Raw genomic sequence first — 20,506 nt, forward strand, 5'->3', positions numbered from 1 at the left:
ATATACAATGTATACAATATATGTGCAAACAAAAATGTTATTAAGTTTAATGAGAAGACTGGGTTACCTATTTACCAAGTGTCTCACCCTATAGGGGTCTCTAAAGACAGGATGAAAAAATTATACTGTAAATATATAGATATAGTATAATATATGTACAAGATAAGATATATGAGCAAACAAAAATTTGATAAAGTTTAAAGAGAAGACAGGGTTACCAATTAATCCACATCAGTCCTCTAGGCCCCTTAAGACAATAATATAATTTCATGCAGTAAATATATAGATATAGTATAATATATGTACAATATATACATTATAGAAGCAAACACAAATTTGATAAAGCTTAAAGCGAAGATTAGGTTGTCAATTATCCATCTGATTGCACTGGTTAAAATCACTGTTCAGGTAAAGGCTTTTCTAAAGAGCCATTCAAAGTTGTGTACACTGACTTGACACTAGGTGGCACAACAATACAAATAATTCTGTTCAATTTACAACCAGACATGAGCTGTTGTTGTAAGCAGTGGCATGAGCAGTACACACATTGTACAGCAGGAGTCTGAACTGCAGCACCTTCTTTTACAACGTGTTGCATTTCACCCAGAACAGTGCATGACATGTAACTGCATGTAGTACAGCCCACACATCGAAGGACAGAATCAAAGGTGAAGAAGCTGACACTTTGTTGGAGTTGTATTGACTGACCTTCACCAGTGGATTTGGGTAAGTGTTTGTGATTTAGAGAACAGAAACTAAAAACAGTCATGACTGTTTTTAGTTTCTCTTTTGTTGAAACATGCTGTGAACATTGGAGGCATGTGTAAGTAATTGTTAACAGCCATTTCTATCAATGTTCAAGTTCAAGAATATTATGATTAGTTGTAGTTTTGAGTTTTCTCGCATCGTATAAGTATGTATTACAACCAAGTGTATAGTTGACACATTGTTAAAGTTGTATTGACTGACCTGCACCAGTGGATTTGGGTATAAATGTTAATGTAACTCAAGATTTAAGCGGATACAAAGCTCTTTTATAAAAGCAGAAACTAAAAACCGTCATGACACGTGTTATGTTGAAACATGCTGTGAACATTGGAGGCATGTGTAAGTAATGCTTGTTTTGAGTTTTCTCGCATTGTATAAGTATAAGTATGTCTTACAACCAAGTGTATAGTTGACACATTGTTGGAGTTGTATTGACTGACCTGCACCAGTGGATTTGGGTATAAATGTTAATATAACTCAAGACTTAAGCGGATACAAAGCTGTTTTAGAGAACAGAAACTAAAAACCGTCATGACACGTGTTATGTTGAAACATGCTGTGAACATTGGAGGCATGTGTAAGTAATGCTAGGTGGTACTTGTTAACAGCCATTTCTATCAATGTTCAAGTTCAACAATATTATGATTAGTTGTTTTGAGTTTCTCGCATTTAATAAGTATATGTATGTCTTACAACCAAATGTAAAGTTGATGTATAGGGGAATTACCTTAAAGTTGTACTTAGTTCCAGTACTTGAGTAAATTTACTTAGTGATCTTTCACTATATCTCATGTTATAGTGTCTGTAAACATCAAAACATGTGAATCAGCCAGGTAGTACTATACCGACTTGTTTTTGTTTTTCAGGTCAGAGCAACATGATCATGACGGTGCCTCCCTTAGCTCTGCTCACCTTTACTCTACTGTTGAATCAACTTACCGGTGCTCCTGTGGGGAAAATATTAGTTTTCCCACTGGATGGAAGCCACTGGATAAACATGAAAATACTCATCGAGGCGCTGCATGCCAAAGGCCATGAGGTCGCCGTGCTCAGGGCGAAAGACAGCTGGTACATCAGTGAGAAGTCTCCTTTCTACACCTCCATCACACTTCCAAGCACAGGTGGCTTTGAGGAAAACTTTGATACCTTTTTGTTGCCACAGCTGGCGATCCGGCTGCAGGGTAAGCCTACGTCTCTTTGGTCTCTCTTCTGGACCCAAGTTAAGTTGCAGTGGATGGTTACAAACCAGTTCTCGGAGTTCCACAAGCGAGTGAGCGAAATGGTTGATAAGATGTTTGAAGATGAGAACCTGATGCGTTCCCTACACGAGGCCAAATTCGACGTGGTTTTGACTGACCCTGGCATCGGCGGAGGGGCCATGCTGGCACGTCGGCTTCAAGTTCCCCTTGTTTTCAATGTCAGATGGACCATTCAAGGTGAAGCCCATCTTCTCCTGGCTCCATCGCCTCTGTCATACATTCCTTTTACTGCAACAGAGCTCACAGACAGGATGACCTTCCCTCAGAGAATCAAGAATGTTTTGAGTTATGTTCTTGGGATGTACACGCTGTCCTCCATCACAGAACCTCATTACAAACCTTTGGTTAGGAAGTACTTTGGTCCTGATGCGGATTACTCAACATTTTTCCTGGACGCTGATATATGGCTTATGAGGATTGACTTCGTCTTTGAATATCCACGTCCTACGATGCCAAATGTAGTCTACATTGGTGGATTTCAGTGCAAGCCCCCAAAGCCCCTGTCCGAGGACCTGGAGAAGTTTGTCCAGAGCTCCGGAGACCACGGTGTCGTTATGATGACCTTAGGAACTTTGGTAGGCAAGCTTCCCCAAGATGTTGCTGAGGAGATTGCTGCAGCCTTTGCTCAGCTGCCTCAGAAGGTTGTGTGGAGGTACGTTGGAGAAAGGCCAGTCAACCTGGGCAACAACACATTACTGGTCAACTGGTTGCCACAGAATGACCTCTTAGGACATCCCAAAACTAGGGCGTTTGTTTGCCACGGAGGCACCAATGGAGTTCAAGAAGCAATTTACCATGGGGTTCCTGTAGTCGGCCTTCCATTATTCTTCGATCAGCATGATAACCTCTCCAGAATCAAAGTGAGGGGAGGAGCTGTGAATGTGGACATTGCCATGCTCGATAGGCACATCTTCGCAGATGCACTTAGGACAGTTCTCTACAACTCCTCTTACAGGGAAAACATGCAGAGGCTCTCGAGGCTGCACAGAGACCAGCCCATGAAACCACTGGACCGGGCAGTGTTTTGGATAGAATTTGTAATGAGGCACAAAGGAGCCCCTCACCTGCAGACACAAGCCAACAAAATGTCCTGGTTTGTTTACAACTCTGTCGATGTCATCGCTGCTTTGTTGGCAGCTTTTCTGCTTTTAACTTTCACCTGCATTTCCGTTGTAAGATTACTGTGGAGAAGGTTTTTTGTCGGAAAAAAGGTCAAACCTGAATAAATGAATGAAATGTGTTAAATCTAAGCATTTCTAGACATGATCCCAAATAGTCTCTGTGTGTGATGTTGCAAGAGGCAAACTATTTTTTTGATTATAAACCATAATAGAAAACAGTATTTTCTAGATTTCTCCATTGGTTGAGGATTGTATCCTGCACAAACATGTGACTGTGAAGGTTTTCAAAGTCAATAATTATAAAGTAAATGATCTTCCAAATTAGTTCGATTTCTCCAGAGACAGTTTGTTTGCAACATATTAGACACAAGTTTACAGGAGGAACAGTGTCCATAAAGTATCCATCCAGCAGCTATATGTCTCTGGAGTCAAAGTCTGAGAGCAGTGAACTTTAACCAGATGACCTTATGATAAACTTGTTGATTTACCAATGATCCTGTATGTGTATGTGTTTCCATACTGAATTGTGTGCCGTTCAGAGGAAGTGTCTCCAACACGCCTGGACCCCTTCCCCTTTGTAATGTGTCATTTGTGTCCAAGCTCTTCCTTGAGGTTTAAATCAGCAATTTGTCTACTTCCATAATGAACCTGAGAGAGAAAAAGAAAAGTGCATATATAAAGTGAGAGAATACATGTTTGATTATATATTAAACAAATGGTCAAAAGCTGGATGGTCAACATGTATTGACTTCTATGAATGTCTATCATTTTATTTGTACATTTTGTCCTCTTTTTCGGTTTGTTGGTCTGTCTCATTTTACTTATATTAGCTACTTTTACTTTCCTCTTGACTGTTATGTTTTGTCCCGGGTGCATATTAGGTATAATTAGCATTTGCCTTTTCTGGTTTAAATTTAGTTTACTGTTTATCTTGTTTAATGTTTACTGTTTATCTTGTTTATTGTTTATTGTTTATCTTGTTTATTGTTTACTGTTTATCTTGTTTATTTTCAATATGTATTTCATTTGATTTTCCATTTTGTTATATTGAAATCAGTCCGTTTCTTGACAGGTCCAGATTTGAACAGTAGGTGGCAGCATAATGTTCTGCCATGGGAAACCACGAGGAACCTTTTCCTTGCACAGATGATTTAAAATGTAAGCATTATCTCTTCAATTGTGTTTATTTTATGGCTTTTTGTTGAATTATAAAGTTTGTTTGGGTGGTGAAAAGTAAATAATGATAATAATAAAACCATGACAAGAGCACATACAGACAAAAATCTATTTTCTATTAAATCAAATTGCATTTCACTTTGATTTCAACCTCATCAAACTTCTATCCACTGTTGTCTTTCTAATTATCAAAATGTATACATTTGACATGCAAACTATTGAATTGTCCGTGTTTCCCTGATCGTAATCATACACAGGATATGATGTGAGAGAAACCTGGTTCCTCATATCTCTGAATGAATCCAACATTATCCAGGCTTCTGATTGTCTGTGCAGTAGTGACTGTGACTTCTATATGTCCCGGATACTTTTCATTAGTATACTGATGATCAACAGTGGCCTGTCTGACATTATGTACATCTTGACAACATTTAATAGAGTATATACTGTATATCAACAATACATATTTAAATCTTTCTCAAATAATCCTGCATTATACAATTTACAGTTGAAAATAGTTTACAATAGACCCTCATTGAAATAAATATGAACATACTGCATGTGTGATAGCTGAAACAGATAAGGAATATGCTGGTGTAATCAGAACATGCTGTGTAGTAGATGTATGAATGCAGCAAATGAATGAGGCTACTGTGTTGTAGGTGTGGGACTCCATTAGCCTCTGTTAGTTCAAAGAGGAATAGGATTAAAACTCTACTTAAAGCCTGTGCATGTGCTGTTGAGGTCAGGGCTTAGTCAGCCTGTGAGACTGCTTGACCCAAAGCACAGTTTCAGGCATTTGTTAGGCACTTTGTTATGCACTGATACTGTCATGGACGGATTATCATGACCACAGGCCCTGGACATAAACTCGCTACAGATCCCTGCATGCAAAATAGTATCCGAAGACTGCGTGTGCCCGAGAGCGACCTGCAACCACACAGTTTATATCACTTTAGGCTAAAAGGACATCACAGTGTCAGACACAGTCTTAATACATCAAAGCCTATATATTACGATTTAATCTGCTGTTTTACAATCAGGTAACAGTTTCAAAATCACATTTACTCCAATAGCTTACAAACAAAAAATGCTACACAGCAGGAAAAGAGTTTCATAAAACATGTTTAAGCTAATGGGGCCCTGGACACTGGCTTACTTTCTCTATGCAGTTCATATTTGGAGAATCCTGTAGCAACGCCTGAGAAACACTGGCTTCTGATTGGTCAGTAGAAACAACTCTATTAAATGGCAGGTAACTATAGCAACAGCAGACCATTAACATTAGCGAAGCTGGTTTAACTAGAGTTTGATGTTAAAAGTGGCTACAGGCTGTTTCTCATGACTGATATTCACTCTGTAAATGATTTCGATGTAAGACAAACAAATCCATGGATCCTTGTTTATTGTTTTTGATATCATCGATTTGTGCTCCTCTTTACGATGGGACGTCGCCTGCCTGTCCCCGTGGTCCTCTGAGACCTCGCGGGATTTGGGATTAGACGGAGGGGGTTAAAAAGGAGCGTGGCTCCCTCGGCGCACCGGAGCTGACAGCAGCGGCGGAGGCAGCGCAGGTATCGGACAGCAGTACTGCAGGCTCCCGCTAGTCCACCCAGCGACACCTCCCTCTCTCCTCCCTGCGTGACACGGTCGGTGTGTGGGAGCTTCGGACGGATCCACGTCGCATCACTCACCCCCCCTTCCCTTTTTTAAAAAAAATCTCGCCTCTAACGGCATTTCCGTCTCCTCGTCCCTGAAGATGACACCTGGAAAACCCCGAGCTGCAGTCATGTCCTTCTCGGTGCTGATCCTCGGGGCGCTGATGCTGCAGCCCGTCTCCTCTCAGAACGGTAAGAGAAGCAGCTCTGCCCTCACATGCCCCACATGATGCTAGTAACCCATCAACATGGCGTTTAAAAAGGGGGGGAACAGAATCATGCGGCTTTCAGGGAAGGATGTCGAGATGGTCCATTACGGGACGTGTGTGTTGTCAAGAAGCACGAATGTCTCCGCAGCCGCCAGGTCTCATTAGATAATCCCTGAAACCAGTGGAAGGGAAGCGCAGTGTTTCCAATCTCCTTCCCTGCAGTCTGAGATGAAGGGTCAATAAATCTTTGATGGGCCACAATGTGTATTCGTTTGGATGATGTGGTTCTCAGCAGAGGCCTGTGCGATGTCCCTAAAATGTCCTTTGGCGTGTGGAGCTGAATACAGAGTGGAAACATGAGCCCTTCACTCAGCAAGGACAAGTTACTGCTCATTACACTGGGCCAGGAGAGGACACATGGAGGAATGGTCTCTCTCTCTCTCTCTCTCTCTCTCTCTCTCTCACACACACACACACACACACACACACACACACACACACACACACACACACACACACACACACACACACACACACAGACCATAACCATGCAAATGATGGTTAGCCTCAGAAGGATCAGGTTTTGGTCCCTATGAGTTCTAATGGTCCCAATAAGGTCAAAGGTTTACAGCTGGAAAAGGTCCTAAAGAGATGACATAAAGTACACACACACACTCACACACACCAAACACACACGTTTATGCAGCTTTCCTCATCAGGATACTGCATTGACTTCCATTTAGTGGGGACAACATAAACAAAACCATATCACTAACCCTAAAGGGATAGTCCAGATACAGCATCATTTACACCATGTTTTAAGCCTGAATGTCTGCTGTCATTTAGGCTAAAAACTTGGTTTAAGTGATGCCGTTTCGAGTTAAATTTGAATTTCGGGTCTTACGGACACTCGGATGACACCACAGGAGCAGTATGGAGGCATGTTATGTTTGAAGAAGTGGTCACCATTTACCTCAATTGGATTGGATTTGGCTGTAACGCTGTTTACCCCTGAAATTCAAAAAGTGTTTTGTGAACTCAAACACTTCACCCACCCCTCCATGGGCACAGTGGTGAGTAGATAATGAGTGAATTTTCATTTTTGGGTGAACTATTCCTTAATCTCTGACCAATTCATACCTAATCACAATTCACATCTTACACCAACTTTAACAGGGACCCCATAAATTACGTTTTGTCATAAGGACCAGGTTTTTGTCCACGTGTGGTCCACTGCTAGTCTGTGTTAATGCTGGAAAAGGTCCTAAAGAGGCAACAAAACTGTATACACACGCACACACTCGATCAACATGCTACACACTTGCTGTCTGCTGAGATATGTAAGGATGTATGTTATTAGTAATTCAGCGTTTAGTCTCCTGCAGTGTATCCTTATAACTCCTCCTGCAGGGTGAGATAATTCACTGCATCACTCCAGGTCTCTGTAACAGGGAAAAAAAAATCCTAGCCAATGTAATTAGATGTAGGACCTTCAAAGTGCTGCTCTGTAAATAGCATCAGTCCATTTTGCTGCATGCCTCTATTTTTAGAGCAGAGATGCTGCACTGGGAACCATGGCTTTAATGTCCTCCTGCAACAGTGAATCTGTTAACTCTTCGTCGAGATGCACCGCACTGCAGGACAGCATTGATTTCTTGTCGCACTTCTGCTTGTGCAAATGACTCCCCGCTCATAAATCCCATTGCCAGCGAACAGATCCGGGGCAGTGTGGCTCCATCTTAGCGGAGTATTTGTAAGTGTGCGCTGTAAGTGAAGCTTCTGTCTCATTGCAGGCCCTGTATGAGAATGAGTGAGTTGACCATGTGTATGAATGCATTATGCATCTCCTCCTATGCTGCACACCCACTCCGAACACTTCTTCATCAATCAGTGCTACGGCAGATAAAGCTCAGAACGCTGGTTTCATGTAATGGCTTGGAAACGCTAGAGAGTGTGATCTTGTCTTCTTCACTTGTTTGCAAGAGTCCAGAGAGTCTCTTAGGGGAGTATATATCAAATATTATTAGTACATATTACAGGCTGGCATTATTATTGGCTGGATCTTGTTTACGTGATTTGTTCTCCAGCTGAGTCTAGTAATAAAAGTGTCTAATGCACATAGTTAACAGCCACATAAGAGGCCTGTGGCAGCAGAATAAACAATGCAGATAAGATGAGCATTTGTGTTTGCATTTAACGTAAATGTTTTAATTTTTAAATTGAAGTTCAATAAATTTGGCTGTGTTTGTATTTTCTTTTTAATTATAATTGTTGGTAGATAGATATGATAGAGTTAATACTTCAAATGTAAAGTATCGTCAGAAAATAGATCATCATTATTCCCTAAAGCCCAGCGATGTCATCTTAATGTTTCTTATTTTGTTTGTTTGATCACATGTACAACAAAGAAAAGTATGAAATCTGTATTGGGGAGAAGTGATAAATGATAAATGACAAATGATATTCCTTCTATTATAAAAGGAATGACTCTCCTTACTCAGCTCAGTTTGTATGAGTATAAACCTTTTTGATTAAATTCAAGAGGCCATTTTTAAAGCACATAACAACTAGACTGAATCAATTAATCTGAATATTTATCCTTTAAACAGCGACTTGTAATGTCAGTTTGCTGCAGGCAGTTCATTCAGCCATCTGTCAGATTGTACAGTTTGACGACTCAACCAGAAATCAGCACAGATTTAAACCCTGACTCTTCGTATTATTCTATTAAAAAGTGTAATGATAATGACACAGTTTTATTTTCTGATATGAGCTTCAATTTAACCTCTTCCTTAGTCCTGAGTCGCTCTGACAGGATGTGGCAGAATGGTGCATTTTGATTGCTCTCTTTTCTCTAGAATAGCTTTCTGTTGTGCTGAATGCAGTATGTGGATATAAAAGAATCTTTGTTTGAAATAACACTGCACTGTAAAGTCACACGTAGAGGTGATATGATTAGTCAGCTATTTTTAATCATCAAGTTATTTCCAAGCTCAAACTCTTTAGTTTCATCTTCTTCAGTGCATGTGAGGAGATTACTGCCTATGTCTGTTTGTTTATTATTGCACAAGAATGATTTTAACGGTTTGTCGGACAAAAATTTTTAGAGATGTCTCTTTGAGTGCTGGGAAAGTGTTGTGGGTATTTTTCATTATTGTCTGATGTTTTGTGGAGCAAATGATTAATGGATTACAGGCAAATATGCAGCACAATTTATGCAAGAGGCCATTTCAGAGTGGTTCAGTTTAGTTCTGTCATTTAACAGCATAAACATAACATACATAATACAAGCATAAGGTGCGATGTGTACAAATTTACAGGCAATATGCAATACATTAAAAAAAGATCAACAAAATGGGGGCATTAGAAAATAGCAGGTTTTTATGGCAGCTTATGACTTGTCCAATGTATCTGTTGTTTTGGACAATTTAAGGTGCCACCTTGGGCTTTGAGAAGTTAATTGTTAAAAAATGTTTTGCATTCCTAGTTATTTTCAAAGATTAGAGATATCAAACGATTGTGAAATGAATCAGGATGTTCTGAAGTCATCATGAAAAAATGCCATTCAGCCCAAAAGGGCATTTTCAGGAGACCAGCAACAATGACTTGATTCATTTGATGGTCTATAGAAAATTCCAGAACAGGCTAATTTGAGAATATTGTGGGTTTTGGAATTGGCCATTAAATGAGGTCACCTTGTGCTGTAGGACACTGAGCATTGTTTCTGATGTTTTATACAGCAAACTATGAATTGATTAATTCGAGAAAAGGATCTTCAGATTATTGAAGTGAAGAAAAATGACTGTTTGTTGTAGCCCAAGTTTGCAACCACGATCCAAAAGCAAACAAACATCACTGTGACATGAGTGAGATCGTTCAGACGTGGACGGGACAGTGGCGTGCAGGCACAGTGTGACTGGCTCAGCACATCTCGACTTCCAGAGGTGTCAGGATTTGTCTCTCAGCAGTTCTAGTCTGGAGCTGAGGTGTTGGGTGTACTGTTCAGGCCCACTCGTGTTGTTTACAGGGAATCTATACAGGACTTGATGAATCTGTCGTGGGCTGTACAGCAGGGTGATGAAGTCAGTTGAAAAAAAAACATGATTGTCTGTGATGATCTCCCTGGTCTGGTTGTTTGTCTCCTCTGCTTCCGACTTTGTTGCCGTAGAGTGCTTCTATGGAAACGGAGTGGGTCTATTACCAATGCGCCCACACACTCCCCAGAGACCTAGAGCTGCAGCTTTTATAAATCTCCTCAATCTCATGTGCACGCTGCACGGTGCCTATAGACCACGCTCATGACTACAGCCCCTCAACCTCCTCCTCCTCCTCTCTGAGCAGCCATAATCAATGTTACTCCTCTTTTGCGTTGGCCTCTGCAATTGGGACATTTCAGTCCAGTGAAATGAACAGAACAGTTTGGTGTCTGGTGTCTGGTGTCTTCATGATTGAATGATTATATAAACAAGCTTCCCTGACCACTAATGATCATCACACAGACAGGATGTGGTATTATATTATTATTATAACGCCAAGGTCACTTGGAGGACTTTTGGATGTGTGCGCCGTGTGACCCGGTAACAAATTTAAAAGATTCTATTAATTGAACATTAACCAAGTGAGAGCAGCCGTGCAGGGGCGTCCCAGCAGAATCAAATTAAAGCTCCCAAGGAATAGCAGTAATAATGGCCGCGGCACTGAGGTCATCTCTCTCCTGCTCTCTGCACTATGATAAATGTTGACGTGACCCCTGTGCACAGTCTGAGGATGATGATTTATAAGAAACATTTAATCTATTAGTCGACTGACAGAAAATTTATCAGCAACTATACAATATTACTACATTTTCCGTCAAAATGGCCAAATATCATCTTGTTTTACATTCTCACATCTGCTTTTTTTTTTTCTTCTCTTTTTCAAAGACTTTAATTCACCTTTGTTTTCTGATTTAAATTTGAATGCTATTTGTCTTTTTGATTATTTCACATGATCTTTTTTTTTTTCCTTTCCTTTCTGGTTCCCTTTTAATTTACCCTGTCGTTTTCTCACCTTTCCATCCCACACCTGTTTCCCTTTGGGCTTATCTCTGGACATGTCGTCCCTCAAACCTCCACCTCCACCAGCCGGCTTTGTGAAGTCCCCTCTTTCCGAGACTAAACTCACAGGCGACGTCTTTGAGCTGTACTGTGACGTGGTGGGAAACCCCACCCCAGAGATCCAGTGGTGGTACTCTGAGATCAACCGAGCCGATTCTTTCAGGCAACTGTGGGACGGCGCCCGTAAGCGTCGGGTGTCCATCAGCACGGCTTACGGCACCAACGGCGTGAGCGTGCTGGGCGTCTCTCGTCTCACGCTGGATGACTCCGGGACCTACGAGTGCAGGGCCAGCAATGACCCACGACGTAATGAGCTACATCAAAATCCAGCCACCACCTGGATCCGTGCTCAGGCCACTATAACGGTGCTGCAGAGTGAGTGGCCAGTGTAGAGGACTCCCCCAACCACCACCACTACCACCCCCCACCCCCAGCAGCCATATTAAACAGTTCCTGTGTGATTCAGACTCCCTCGATCCTCTCCAGAGGACGGCTAGCTTCCTCTATAGACACCATCCTACCCTACAGACCTGGAAAATAAAGAAAAACACAACCGACCCATCCTCATTTTTTTTTACAAGCAGAGTTGAGTAGTATTTTGTGTTGTGCTCATTCTTTAGTTTAGTACAAACCTCAGTCTGTAGAGTCCGTTTTCCCTTCATCTCCCTTCTACTTCACTTAGACTTAGATTTCCTGTCTTCAAAGTAGTTGATGGAGCTGATGGTTTCATTCATTCACCAGTTATGAAGTCTTACGTGTTTATTTTTTACTGTACTGTGACGTTTGTATGTGCTGTCCAAATTGATTAGAAGTTTCACCAGTGTCTACATGTTTAAGCACGATGTGGATAATTAGGATTAAGCAACATATAGATTACACTATTTCACATTTCCTCCAGAGCAACTTCATCTCTAGACTATGAGAGAGTCGTTGGAAAGATCCTGACCTACACTTGTCTTTGCTGGCTGCTAACATGAATATGTCTTTTATAAATGCTGAGTCAGTTGTGGTAGGATTACCTGCACAATTAAGTTCTTGGGAGCTCAGTAGGTTTATGCTTCATGAAAAGGATTTGGGGAACAAACTAGTCACCGGTCTACCTGATATTCAGATAAGGTAACAATGCAATAAGTTTACAGCCCAGCTCTGTAATTTAAGAGTGGCAGGTGGCTGAAAACTACGGTGTCCGAGACGTTGCACACAAGCTCATTAACGGAAGCACGAATGCAAGATCCACAACACAAATGCAAAAGTGACAACACTACCGCAGAAGCAACACAACGGAGACACTATCACAGTGGAAGCGAGTGAAAACAGATGTAAGAAATGAAACGAGAAGAGTTCATTTCTACAGTCAAGTCAGCCGTCTATTGTGAAAAACAGTAAACAGTCAGTCACCAATATTTGATGCTTGTCTGATGTCTGTGTTCTTCAAGTACCTGTAAACACCCTCTTCGACTGGCTTGACATGTTTTTCACAAACGACGGCTCAATTGACGGCAGAAAGTAACTGCTCAATTTTACTGTCAACATTCATCGTTGCTCACTTACATTGTGATTGTGTTTTTGTGTGGATCTTTTAGTTGCATTGTCACTTCTGCATTTATGTTGTAGCATTTGCAGTTCTGTTGTGAATCTTGCATTTGTGTTTTTCCGATAATGCACTTGTGTGAGTCCACCATATAAATGCTTGCAGACCACAACACAGAGACATAGCTGCAGAATTCATCAGGAACTGAACACTTGAATGGATGCCTATTTCAGGAACCCCTGATGCCCAAATGAATTCCTCCCACTCAGCAACTCAGTTTCTTTTATATTATCTATAACTCTATCTTATATAAAGTGTGGTTGTCGTGTCTCAATCATTTGTGTGTTGTTTACATCTTTGGACACACCCTCACCCACGAGTCCTAGCAAGCATCACCTCTGTGGTAGCTGATTTGAGTCTTTTTTTACAGAGCCATCAATCGCCGCCTCTGAACACATCACACTTCCAGTGGAAGGCGACACTTTCACGCTGCAGTGCAACCTGACCAGCGCCTACAGTGTCCCCGAGGAGAGCTACTGGATGAAGAATGGCGAGGAGATCCCGGACACACGCAGTGTGAATAAGAACACCGAGTACAGGTGGAAGTCACAGCAAATTCTTATGTGTGTGTGTGTGTGTGTGTGTGTTCAGCTGTCGGTTGTGGGTTCATGTGAGGTGTGTTTATGCTCTGCAGGCTGAACAAACCAAGGGGAGACGACGCTGGAGTGTACACATGTGTCTACACCTTTGAGGTGGCTCCGCCAGGCAACGCCAGCATTGAAGTTAAATGTAGGTGTTGATTTGTGAGCTACAGGCGTCTGTGTTAGTTTCAAGGCCACATCAGAGATGTCACCAATAAAAACAGCCCATGTAGCCTTGAGCCACCAGCAGCCTTGTCATGTGAGGGCCTGTGATTTTCAAACGGCTCTGCTAGCGGCTCAGGGGCAGCCGGCGCCCTTGACACCTCCATCTAACCAATGCCAGGCTCAGTGGCAGCAGATGGTGTCTTGTTTGTCTGATGGCAAAGGATTAAGTCCCAACCGCAAAATCTGGTTAGCCTTCTCTGCTGTCGCTGTTTAGATGTATTTTATGGGGAATATTCTGTTGGTCCAGGCAAAAAAAAATTATTGTAGTTGTGCAGGTAACAAATAAAAGAATTATAACAATACAAAGAATAATACAGACATCATTTCCTATTGTATCTTCTCTCATAAAAGACTTGAAAAGGGGAATTGTTTTTATGTCTTAGATGAGTAAAAATACACAACATCCTGCATGTGTAATTCTTTTATATTGTGTACCTGTAGTACATTTGTTGCATCATTTCCTCCCTGCAGGACATTTTCTTTTAGCTGTCTCACTCTGCTTTGTGCATCTTACTTGAAAAATACATTACAAATGAATAATTATCACAATTATTATTTGAACTGACAGTAAAGAGATGTTTGGTGCATGGAATTTTTCATTTATTAACCATTTTCATTGCTAAATTACAAAATGCTTTGGTAAGACTACTGTTTATCATCAGGTCCAACTTGAAAATGAAAAGATGAAAAAGCACATATTTCTAAGCCATACATTATTTTCATGCAGCTCACTGACATGACTTCACCTGAATTTCCAAATAACTGCACTCATATTAGACATACAATAGTTTAATTTTTTTTATCCTTTTGTATTATTATAACTATTACTTGGTATTTTCTGTTTTAGCTGCTCCTGAGATTACAGGCCACAAGCGCAGTGAGAATAAGAATGAGGGCCAGCTTGCTGTGCTCTACTGCAAGTCTGTGGGCTATCCTCACCCTGTCTGGACCTGGAAGAAGTTTGAGAATGGAGTTTTTAGGGTATATAACACAAATACTGACACTTATATAATTAGATTTGTATATATGTTAATTTGTGAACTGCAAGTGTGTTCAAATCTGACGCAGTAACATCTCGACACACAGAGAAGAAACATTTCATTTTGTAGCACACTTGTATTAAAAAAACTGAACTAACAAAACTGTATATTTGCTATTGTTCTCTGCAATTCCACGACGACTCATCATCAGGGAAAAGTTGCGTCAGTTGATGGTTGAGAAGTTAAAATCCACTTTGCCTTATACTGAAATTTTTTTCTATAACTAATTAACAGTGTCACATGTTATTCTTGTTTGAAGGATTCAATTAAAACCACACTTACCCTAAATACTGTAAATATTCTTGCCTAGAAATATGAAATTAAGTCAAATGTAAAATCTTGCAAATATTTTACATTTGATTTAATTATGATGCATTTATATAACTTTATTTATACAACATCACTTAAAAGAAAGTTACGAAGTGCTTTACAAGGGAAAAACCACCAAGTTAACAAATAAAATCGATGAAACATATTGGAACTGTAAAAGTAGAGGAGCAACAGTTCAGTAAGCCATCTCATAACCTACTTTGTTATTTCAACATTTTCCTGTGATACAGATACAGAATGATTGATCTAAACTAAAAAAGTGAAAGCAACTCTGTCCATGTCCCTCTGTAGGAAATCGACAACTCAACTGGACGCTTCTTCATCAGCAGCAGAGACAATTACACCGAGCTCCACATTACCAACCTGGACATTAGCCTAGATCCAGGCGAGTACCACTGCAACGCCACCAACAGTATCAGCAGCCGCGACGAGAAGTCTGTGCTGAGGGTCCGCAGCCACTTGGCCCCCTTATGGCCTCTCCTGGGAGTTTTGGCCGAGATCATCATCCTGGTTGTCATCATCGTTGTTTATGAGAAGCGCAAGAAGCCTGAGGATCTGCAAGACGGTGAGTCACCAGCAAGTGGTGTCTTGAATTGTTTTATTATTCCTCTGTTTTTAATATTCCTGAACAGAAACAAACTTTATTGTACAATTTTGACTTCTTTAATGTAATTAATGCCTTTTACCAGAGACACCAACAGAGTCACCTGACTCTGTGCCGTGCCCGCATTCAATAATTCAGTCTGGCAAGGTTGACCCGACAGGCAGACACTGTTGCAAGAGGTCGCACCTTGTCAAGACAATTTCATCCATTTAATATTCATGAGATATATGATACTGCAATGTTGCGGCGGTGGACAGTTTCAATTATTAACAACTTTCCAAGGACCTTGTTCTGTCCCCAAGCTGCTGCGAGCTTAACCACGACGCGCCATTTAGCTACACAACCAGCGTTCGTCATCCCGGGATTCTTTTTTTCCTTTAATACTGCTGAGTATTTCATTTTCAAGGGACCAGCTCTATCATAAATCATGCAGTAATGGTATTTGGGTGACCTTTTCCTCTCAAACAGACTTTTGATGTTGTCACACGCTGATTAGACCCAACATGCAGTGAATGACAGACAGCTCTCTGTGACAGTCACTGCACAGAAATGTATCACCATTATGGATCATTACAGGGTCAGAGATGGACTCCTGCTTAGCTTGAAGTGTTTTACTCATTTTGATCAACTTTACAACGTCACAAAACAGATGTAGACTGTGAATTGTGTCAATAATTCATGAATTAGATTCTGGCTTCTGATTACAGATTGTTTTAATGTATGCCTTTTCCACCAAATCGCATAACCTAAATCATGTTTGTGGTAAGTGTGAGACTTTGCATGCGTCATGAATTCCAATAAGCATTCAGCCTCTTCTGTTTCCTGTTCACAGCACAGGACACGCTTCTGTTAAGCTTCCTCCATCTTCAGCTTTACAGTTTTTCTTTTTCTTTGTTACAAATATTTCTAGCAACAAACTCAGAATTGCTACAGCAGTGAAATGGCATGCAAGAAGCTGCTGTAAAGAACTGAACCTATTTTGTGGTCATCAGTCATTTCTGCCCACACGGCTTTGAATTATTACGTCCAGTAAAGTTTCTCATTGATCTCTGAGTGAACAGATGTTTTTGTGATGCTGCTTGTCTTTGCATGACAACAGTATTTATTTATTTTTTTTCCATTTGAATTTCCTCTGTATGTAATCAATCTCACTTGCACATGTGTTTCAGTGTGTTGTTGTGCTGGATTTTTACTGCACTCTGTGTGTTTGTTAATGACCTCACCGGGTTGTTTTTTGCTGCGGCATGACGATGCGTTGTTTACTGTTTTGTTATTTCATCTGTAGGCTGCATTTTCATTCCATGACACAGGCTGCACATACAGTAGAGCTAAAGGAGAACTCCTCATAAGGCTCAGAGCTAAATGCAATATGTGTTTACGCTTTATTTAAAAAAACTCTGTCACTTGTCAACTTGTTCTACATTCTTGCGATTATTTCATTTTGTTCGTCTTCATTTCTCCATATTTTTCCTTGTTGCATCAGATGATGACCCAGCTGGACCAGTGTAAGTATAAACCTCTTACCTTCACTACCTTCTCTCTGTGTAGCCTCCTGCATTCATGTGTTTTGTTGTAGCTTACCATCATGCACCTACTGCTGACTGTCTGTAGAGCTCATGATCTATCTACCCCCCCAAATCTGGGTCATAAATAACTTGGAGCAATATGTGTTGGTTTTTACTGCTTTTTAAGTAAAACAGAAATAAGTATTTTGACGTCAGACATGGATACTTTAAATTGTTCTGATTGGGAAATCTATGATGCTCTTTGTTAAAATCCCTATATTTATAAGCAGGACATAAATGTTTGTTAAAAAATTGGTTAGCAGTTTAGTCCACACACCATTTATTTTCTGTATAAACAGATATCTAATGATAATAAATATAATACAACTATTGTAATAATACTAATATAAAACATCTCCTCACAGAAGAAGCTAGATTTGTTGTCAGAGGCTGTAAATGATTAAACAATAAAATGTCCATATAACTATTAATACTGCAAGAAATAATAAAAAACAAATGTCTGGTTTGCTCCTCCACTGTAAAAAGTGAAATGTGATGATGTAATGATTAACATTACCATTAATGTTTGTTACAACTGTAGCTGCCTATTCTTTTCATCACTGATTCCAATTAATCATTCTAATAACATCCTCAGGGTTATTTTCTTTCAACGTTTGTCAGAAGACATTGTACAACACAGACTGTGTGTAAAATCTGTGGACAGCCCCTTAAACCAGACAATATGCTAAACTCCAATTTTTAAAATATATTTTAATCAAAATTCTCAAATTATGAGGTGAAACGGAGAAGAAGCAAATTGTGTGTCTTTATAATAAATAATGACGGCAATGATTAAACAGAAGTAGAATGTTTGTCTCGACTAGAGTTACAGTTCTGTGTGACGTGTGAACTGATTGTGTAATTTGCTTCCTGCTAAAGGAAAACTAATTCCACTAACAACCACAAAGACAAGAACCTCCGCCAGAGGAATACGAACTGAGCAGCCTGTCCCCTGAGTGAGTATTCAATTATTAAGAGGAAGCCTGACGATCAGTATGTTTGATAAGCCTGTGGCCACAAATCACAAGATGAGCCACTATACATATCTTGTGAACCAAAATAAGGCCTAATGAGTGGATTTATTTTTGTTTTATTCACAGGTTTCATTACACATGTATTGACCATATGAAGGTAAACAAGAGGAGAGTCCATACCAGTCATTAACAGGATGTATCTGCCATTGAAAGTGTGGTTGTGCAGGAGTTAAATGGGGCATGCCTTATGATTGTGTGAGGGTGTGAGATCAGGAGGTACTGGAAGCATTATGGAATTGTTCACATTATAACCATTGTTGCTGCATGCGGTTGTTGAAGTTTATGATTTTTCTCCCTCTTATTCACTAATTTAACATTTTTACTACTTCTAAAGTAATGCATGCAAGATGTTGACCTTCTGTTTGACACAGAAATGGCTTTCTTTTGTTTAGTTTTCTCTGAGAGTGGCTTCATGTAGATAACCAATACTGTGTTCTAGAGGAAAAACAAAACTCAACAATGTAAAAGAAGATAACCACCATGATCTGGTATGACAGTCGTGTACAGTTTTATCATTCCACTGCATACCATTTTCTAAGTTCTATCATTTTACCAGACAGTATTTATTACATTATAAGGGCTTTGCAATGTCCCTCTAAATTTGGTTAAGGTTTACTTATGCTGTATGTATGATCTGTATGTTTCCAATCACTATAAGTGTGTATCAGCTCATATATATAAAGACTATTCATATAATATGATGCACTTAAATGTTGAGAATAATGAAAAACTGTATAAACTTTAGGGAATATGTACTAATCATTATACCATATTGTTTTATAATTATGTGTATTGTACAGCATGGCTATTATCCTATGCAATTATTATCCATATCAATATATTGAAAATCATTGCAGCTTTTGATTTCTCTGTGACAAAGCTTTAAACTAGTAGGATCACTGTAGAGCGTTGATGGCATACTACACAGCTGCATGAATTATCCACAGCTGACGTGGGAGGTGGCGAGAGGAAGGCCCACGTCAGGACCGACATATGATGCAATTCCAAGATCCTGAGTCATTTTTAAGAATAAACATCTGGAAAATGAAAATGTGTGGTTTGAGTTTGTTTATTTTGTCGAACAGAAGAGGTGCTGCAATACTCCAATAAGGATGGCACAGGGTTTTCTATGGGAATGCGGAAAGAAATGAAAGCATGTGGTGAACAACACCATCTAGTGGATGTGGGATGTGAGTGACTCACAGCAGAGACTTTTATTTTCAGTGTGAATTGACTTTGTTCCAACATATGAAGCTGGTCTCTTATTTTAACAAGGACAAATCAGTCCTGATAAACTGTTACAAATGGAAAAAAAAATATTTTAAATAATAAATTGAAATTATCACTTTCAAAACTAATAATCATGTGATAAGTAGAAACAATTACCAAACGAGATTGCTTTATTTACATTAATTTGAGGATGTGTGTATAGAAATACTCGATGGCTGCTTTGTTTTTCTCTCAAAAATAAATCTATGTAAACTATAATGAGGGTGTGTGATGGAGTAACCTCCTGCCAGCTGTCACTTGATTTATATGAGTGATACTCATAAAGAGCAATGTCTGATTATTTAGCTGAATAAAGATGAGGCTTGACACAATAAATTATTACAAAAATGCACAAAGGAATCTGGTCCTTATAAAATTAATATTCAAAGTGGGTACAGTATTTTAGTTACTTAAGCTCTGAGTAAATTAACTAAATTAAATTTGTTTCTGGGTACCGGATTTGATTGGCAGGTGAGTGAAAATAGTCACATGCCCAATAAGCACCTTGTTATTTTATACCTTCACAAGGTATTTTTGATGAACAAATCAACAGGAAGGCATAAGCAACAAATGCATAACCAGACCTATCTCCACAGTGCTATGTCGGTACTATTATCATTCTGCCATAGGATAAACAAATGCGCTCACTTGTTTGTATTTTTTTTTTATACAATCTAAATCATCTTGGGCGGCACAAAGCCCAAGACACAATGACAGTCCCACTGAAAAATTGGATTTGTGGGGAACTTGTTTCGGTGGAAGATTTTCATTTGGGGGGCGAGCACTGTCATTAGAATTCCTAATTGTCCACAAACCAAACACCACAAAAAATAGTAAAATATGTATCACTGTGCCATTGCATGATAGAAATTTTCATCAAAACTTGTCAGTTTCAGCGTGTAGCTTGCTAGCTCAGAGACTTCCGCATTGTTTCTCTTAGGACAGAACATTTTGAAAATGATAAATGAAGGTGTTTGGTA

At 39.8% G+C, this 20,506-nt stretch overlaps 2 protein-coding genes across 7 annotated transcripts; both read left to right on the top strand.

Annotated features, from left to right (window-relative positions):
- The first annotated feature begins 348 nt into the window (after positions 1 to 348).
- LOC109623945 (UDP-glucuronosyltransferase 2C1-like) lies at positions 349 to 4,431 on the top strand. 3 transcript variants are annotated; one of them, XM_069528272.1, is made up of 2 exons: positions 349 to 726; positions 1,635 to 4,431. In XM_069528272.1, exon 2 carries the CDS (start codon positions 1,646 to 1,648, stop codon positions 3,251 to 3,253), a length of 1,608 nt encoding a protein of 535 aa, XP_069384373.1. In that variant the 5' UTR covers positions 349 to 726; positions 1,635 to 1,645; the 3' UTR covers positions 3,254 to 4,431. The 3 variants fall into 3 exon arrangements, with proteins under 3 accessions (XP_069384373.1, XP_069384372.1, XP_069384371.1); XM_069528271.1 differs by lacking the exon at positions 349 to 726 and adding an exon at positions 769 to 1,226; XM_069528270.1 differs by lacking the exon at positions 349 to 726 and adding an exon at positions 1,295 to 1,345.
- A 1,204-nt stretch (positions 4,432 to 5,635) lies between these two features.
- On the top strand, positions 5,636 to 19,308 carry nptna (neuroplastin a). Of its 4 annotated transcripts, none has more exons than XM_069528273.1 (9): positions 5,637 to 6,174; positions 11,315 to 11,662; positions 13,249 to 13,417; positions 13,513 to 13,607; positions 14,532 to 14,665; positions 15,346 to 15,619; positions 17,154 to 17,163; positions 18,103 to 18,179; positions 18,324 to 19,308. In XM_069528273.1, exons 1-8 carry the CDS (start codon positions 6,084 to 6,086, stop codon positions 18,161 to 18,163), a joined length of 1,182 nt encoding a protein of 393 aa, XP_069384374.1. In that variant the 5' UTR covers positions 5,637 to 6,083; the 3' UTR covers positions 18,164 to 18,179; positions 18,324 to 19,308. The 4 variants fall into 4 exon arrangements, with proteins under 4 accessions (XP_069384375.1, XP_069384374.1, XP_019934050.1 ...); XM_020078491.2 differs by having other exon boundaries at positions 5,638 to 6,174; positions 17,142 to 17,163; XM_069528275.1 differs by lacking the exon at positions 11,315 to 11,662 and having other exon boundaries at positions 5,657 to 6,174; positions 17,142 to 17,163.
- Positions 19,309 to 20,506: the final 1,198 nt, after the last annotated feature.

This window comes from Paralichthys olivaceus, chromosome 7 (assembly GCF_024713975.1).
Source record: "Paralichthys olivaceus isolate ysfri-2021 chromosome 7, ASM2471397v2, whole genome shotgun sequence".
Lineage (NCBI taxonomy): Eukaryota > Metazoa > Chordata > Actinopteri > Pleuronectiformes > Paralichthyidae > Paralichthys > Paralichthys olivaceus.